Source organism: Sinocyclocheilus anshuiensis, unplaced genomic scaffold (assembly GCF_001515605.1).
Source record: "Sinocyclocheilus anshuiensis isolate Anshui unplaced genomic scaffold, SAMN03320099.WGS_v1.1 scaffold455, whole genome shotgun sequence".
NCBI classification, from domain to species: Eukaryota; Metazoa; Chordata; class Actinopteri; order Cypriniformes; family Cyprinidae; genus Sinocyclocheilus; species Sinocyclocheilus anshuiensis.
Window position 1 is genome coordinate 300,225 of NW_015552560.1, and position 5,816 is coordinate 306,040.

General features: G+C 35.7%; 1 protein-coding gene across 1 annotated transcript; it reads right to left on the minus strand.

The window, feature by feature from the left end:
* Positions 1-3,567: 3,567 nt before the first annotated feature.
* Positions 3,568-4,236, minus strand: LOC107664692 (gonadotropin subunit beta-2-like). Its single transcript, XM_016455332.1, has 3 exons — positions 4,220-4,236; positions 3,916-4,102; positions 3,568-3,807 (listed from the first exon to the last, which is right to left on the minus strand). Exons 1-3 carry the CDS (start codon positions 4,234-4,236, stop codon positions 3,568-3,570), a joined length of 444 nt encoding a protein of 147 aa, XP_016310818.1.
* Positions 4,237-5,816: the final 1,580 nt, after the last annotated feature.

A 5,816-nucleotide genomic window follows, 5' to 3' on the forward strand; every position in this document is an offset into this window, starting at 1 on the left:
GCAGCCATAATATCTGTTATATCGTTCATTAATTTTATACAGAGACCATGCACTTATGGCACATTCTGCTGTCTGTATATTCCCATTTGAAAAGCTATGTGAAATATAACATATTCACACATGCTTGAAGCGTTAGTTCCTGAACATCCTTCTTCCAATTCAGACACCTACTCACCTCAGATTAGCTTGCTTTCTCCCACGCTGTATCTGCAGATGGATTCATTGACTGTCTACTTAGAGTCCTAGAAATAGACTCTGATTTGAAGCCATCCACAAAGGATGTTCCATGTACTAGAGAACATTTAAAAAACAGATGCTTTTTCAACAGAGAGTGTTAAAGGAATTGCAAGCAACTGTATAAAAGTTGTACTTTATAATATTGTTTAACCAACAATATGATAGTTATCACAAAAACAAATCTGTATATAAACATGCAGATGTTAAGATGAGCTTCTGTTACCCATACAGGGGAAGTTATTTATTTTACCAAGCTAAAGGTAAAAAGGTATATTGCTAAGTCTTCTGAAGTCGCTTTGTGCGCGAAACAGCCTCATGTTTGAGTTGTTATTCACTGATAACGTTTCATAACACCATAGGTGACATCATATCTGGTGGGCACATTTGACATTTGGGATCTAATGCTATCCACTTTCTTTGTTTTTCTGAGCACAGACATCCTGACGTCTCATTCTGAGTTTAAAAAAATACTGTAAATAATACAGGGATAAAATTACATGAGGATGAGGATGAGTACATACATTTTTTTTTTTTTTTGCTTAACTCCTTTAAATCGAGTTTAGAAGCTATTAAGGACTCAGGGAAGCAGCAGGCTTGTATGTAGATACTTAAAGGCACAATATGTAATTTTCGCCGCTAGAGGACGCATATTCAAAATAAACAAAGGCGTAGTTTGATGACGCCGTGACTGAGTGTGGAATCATGGGAGTTGTGGTCATCATCCCCACAGCCGATGCAATCCGACAGGACTCGGGCAGAAATCATGTTCATGGATGAGCTAATGATTTATTAACTTAGTAGAATGAAGCAGGGTGAGGCTGAAAGCCGTCGAAGCGAAACGAGGCCGCTGAATGAGCGTGACACACGGCTCGAAAGCAGCGGAGCTTTTATTATGCCACAGTCGACCGCTTCCGCTCCTTCCGGTCGTGCATATGTGGGGAAAAAAAGCAGCGCTGTTTCATCATAGTTGATACATTTGAAAGTTCTGTTATAATGCTACTCTGTGCAGTCGTCACCGGTCTATTAAAATGCACAACATATTAAAGCGTCTTTGGTGTTACCATGTTTTCTACGAAACATAACCGGAAATCGAGGGGTTATGACGTCATTGGCAGGCGACACAATGACACTATGGACACGGTCCTTGTCACTAGTTAAAATTGCTTATTTCTCTGGATTTAAACATTCTTCGAAACATTTGGGATAATGTAAGTACACAAGTCAGCAAAATATTTAACACTGTTCTAGTGGTTTTTGGATATTTTAATAAAAAGAATCTTACATATTGTGCCTTTAAGTAAAAATTAATGCTTCGGAGAAATTCAAAGATGGTATTGGTTCATGGGATATTGTTTCATGCAAGCATATGTTGGGAATAGGATATGCAGATCAGCAGTCTGCAGGAAGAATTTCTTTCTGAGACAGAGAGAAACAGAATGATAAAGGTTCTGTTCCTGAGTAATAATTAGTGAATAATACAGAAAGCATTTTTTATAATATTAAAGTAATTTCCCTCATATTCCCAAAACGATTCATTAAAAGCACATTGTTAAGCAAAAATGGGACTACAGTTGTAATTAACAGGTAGTACATTCATTGTCAGTGCATTATAAGCTCTGCTATAAAGGTCAGCTTGACAACGCTGCAGTTCTTTTCATTCTTATATATGTAAACTACAGCTACCTATGAAAGTCTGACAGGCCTACCAGCTACACAACAGCAGTGCAGAGTGATTCCTATTAACTATAGAAAATTATTTTCAAAAACATACTGGCTGCAAGTCAAACGGGCTCTATTCCAAAACCTAGAGACAAAACCTCAGAGGCAAAAAGACTTTCTTATGTCCAATGTCTAACACAGAGTCAAGTTTATCAATAACAATTGTTTGGTTTAATATATTTAATACTAGCTATTGCGCCTATTTTTTAATTTTACTTTTATTTGTGTATGCTATCTATTTTTATATTTTACATCATGCTAGATTAGCAACACCCTAACACCAAACACTATATTCCCTTATGTGCTGAACATGAGGAGCGCTATTCGTACATAAGAGTTCCGAATCAGTCACTTATGAGGCTCCACTCCTTAGAAGGAATTCTCAGTACTTTTTGAAACCAAGCCATTGTGTGTCATTGCTCGTGGTAAACTGCTACCATACCTTTGACTAGTTGTCATGCCATCATTATAAAATTAACATAATTACTGTATTAAGATTTTATAGAAAAGCGTAATATTTCCACAAGGGAAACCAATTATTAATTATCTAAAAAACAGCATAGCCTAATCAGTGTGAGATGGCAAATTTTTCTACTAATTTTCTCAATATTGATCTTTCCTGCCATCTTCTGGCTAGAAAACATAATTGCCGCAGTCCACCATTCTTTCATGCTTCATGGTCTTACGTACTTTGAGCTCTAGCATAATTTTCCCTCTTTTAATGGGAAATCCTATCTGCTGTGCTTGGGGGAAATCACCACAAGATCTAATGTATGATTCACTTACATTACATTATTATAATAATATTAGTGTCAAACAGTTATGTTTTCAAATTTAATTAACAAGCTTCTGTACATATGTATAGCTGTTTGGCATTTGTACATTTGTATCAATTAAGCTCTTGTCGTTTTTCTTTCTGGTCATTGGCTTATGATTTTCCAATGATAACTTACAATCATTTGTGACCCTGGACCACAAAACCAGTCATAAGGGTCAATTTTTTGAAATTGAGATTTATGCATCATCTGAAAGCTGAATTAAATAAGCTTTCCATATGGTTTGTTAGGATAGCACAATATTTGGCCAAGATACAACTATTTGAATATCTGGAATCCGAGGGTGCAAAAAAAATCTAAATATTGAGAAAATCGCCTTTAAAGTTGTCCAAATTAAGTTCTTAGCAATGCATATTACTAATCAAAAATTAGGTTTTGATATATTTACAGTAGGAAATTTACAAAATATCTTGATGGAACATAATATTTACTTAATATCCTAATGATTTTTGGCATAAAAGAAAAATCTATAATTTTGACCCATACAATTTATTTTTGGCTGTTGCTACAAATATACCCCAGGGACTTAAGACTGGTTTTGTGGTCCAGGGCCATATTTAGTCTCAGCTCAATATCCATGCCAACTGCTCATTTAGATTACATAGAATAAAATGTGTTTGACTTTAGCGTAGAAAATGATTTTAAGAAGTATGTACTTTTTATTGATATACATCTATTTAACATTTATCCAATTCAGAGTGAAAGTTTTTCAGTTTTTTGTACACTTCGGTTTGATGAGCTAAGCACAGGATGGTAGGCTTGTGGTCAAAGAGGGCTAGTATACAAGGAAATCCTCTCTCTGAGACATGCAAAAATCAGGCTGCAGGCTTTCAATCGTACAGTCGGACGTGTCCATGGTGCACAGGCTGCAGTCGCAGCTGAGAGCCACCGGGTAGGTGATATGGGGGTCCACCCCCGGAGGACAGTCTGGCAAGTGGACGGTCTCGTAGCGCACGTCCCGGTAAGTGCACACGTGTTGATAGATATTGGAAAATGGGCTCTTGTATACAGGCTCCTAGAAATGTAAGGTAATACACTGTCACCACTGGAAATAATGATGCTTGTATATGAATTTGAATTCAAATTAACGGTGCTAAAAAAAAAGACACGGGAAAATAAGCACCTTTGTCAGGCAATGGCCACTGCAGATGGTGGTCTGAAACACCAGACATTTTGGACAGCCCTCTTTTTCCACAGCTACAGTCTCATTAACTGGCTCACAGGGTGGAAGAAAAGAGCTTTGAGCAACAGCTAGTAGGACAACTAAAGAGAATAAGAGAAGGAGGATGTTGTTTCGAACAACTAAAATCCTGTAGAAGAAAAGGAAGGAGAGCAGTTTCATTTACCGTGAAGCCCCACTGAAACAGTAACAAGAAGAAAAGAAAACTGTGAACAATGTTACTGCATTCAATATTTATTAGATTTACTTGACAGGAGTCTCCATTGCTCAGCAGGCTTTTGGAAGTGGCTCTATGTGTTCAGTCACACGGTATCTGGGTAGATTTATATAGTGTAGTGAAACCAACAATTAAACTAAAAACTGACCTTAAATTAATCACACTGATCTCAAGAGGATTATGTGCTTCCATTTTAATATAACAACTATCTGAATTTATCAGGTCAGAATGAACAGATAAAAGACAGCTGCTGTTCATTCAGTGCATATATTATACACAGTAGCTTATCTAATCTAAAATCATCTGCATGGACTCCATGGCCTCTGTGTTAAACACAGGTACAGGGTCAGGAAATAATCAAGGTCTAACGCTCTCAGATTTCACTGCAAGTGAGTCCATTAGTGTTTGCAAGGCAGTAAACACTGAAACACTACTTTGTTTAACATCATTAGCAGCCTTTAACAAGGTGATATTGTGTTCTCTCAATACTGTAGTATTAACTCCAGAGATTAAGGAAATTCCTCAAGGTATGATTCCTATAAAGCAGTGTGATTTTACTATAATAGTTCTAATAAATATTTTTAATTTCTTATATATATTCCATGTTCATTTTAATTGTAACGTTTTAGTAATTTTTAGTAGTTTTGTTTTTTTATATATATCTATATACTTTTTGTAATTTTATTTCAGTTTTAGTTTTAGTTATTTTATTACATCAATTTAAACTTAAAATGAGAATTGTTGCCTTGGCAACTAGCTCAAATGCCAAATATACTGTAGTAAATACTACTACTACTAATACTACTACTACTAATAATAACAATACAAAAAATAATAATAATTATTATGTCATTTAACGTTTATTATGTATTTGTTTATTTATTTCGACTTTAGTTTCAGTTTTAGTTTTAGTTTACTATAATAGGCCTACTAGTCCGCTATAATATTCCTGCTATAAACTGACTGACAACATTTAAAGGGGATGACGCATGCATTTACACAGGATCAAAACCTAAAACATTGCTATGTATGTATCTGCACAGAAATAAAAGGAAACAGAATCTTATCTTATTTTACACTAGTAGGCCTATTTTATTTTTGCCGATTTAGCTACTACACTCACTTCTGGGTCTCTAAACGCCGGAACCAACAATCATCCGCTAATGTGTGCCGCCAGGAAGAATTAATCGGCGCACCAAAAATGTATAGGGTTAAAATTTCACAAGGAACGAACTTGTTTGCATGATTGTGTTGAAAAGTAATCTCGAAAATGACAGACGAGGGCGGTAAGAACCAGGTGGGTGTTAGTATATGAAGTATTTTATAAGTATTCATGAGAGAAGGTCATATAATATGCTCACCACTATTATTGTTACCTAATGGATACGGGACATTAAGAGATAACGTTATCATGATACTTTATTATGGTTATTTCCAACTGATTTTATAGCAAAAAAGTACCATGGTTTACCATGTTTCTTGTACACGGTACTATGGTTGGGGATGCGCCAATCCGATATTCATATCGGGTATCGGCTCCGATAGTGCCAAGTGTTCCCATTATACTTGATTTGTAAATACATGTCTATGATTTTGCAAAAAGGACTTTATCTTCTTGCCGGAGTTT

Bases quoted from the DNA above. Each gene is read 5' to 3' on its own strand.
- LOC107664692 (XM_016455332.1), bottom strand. The intron at 3,808-3,915 runs GTGCTTATTTTC...TTACATTTCTAG, and splicing joins GTGGCCATTGCCTGACAAAG to GAGCCTGTATACAAGAGCCC.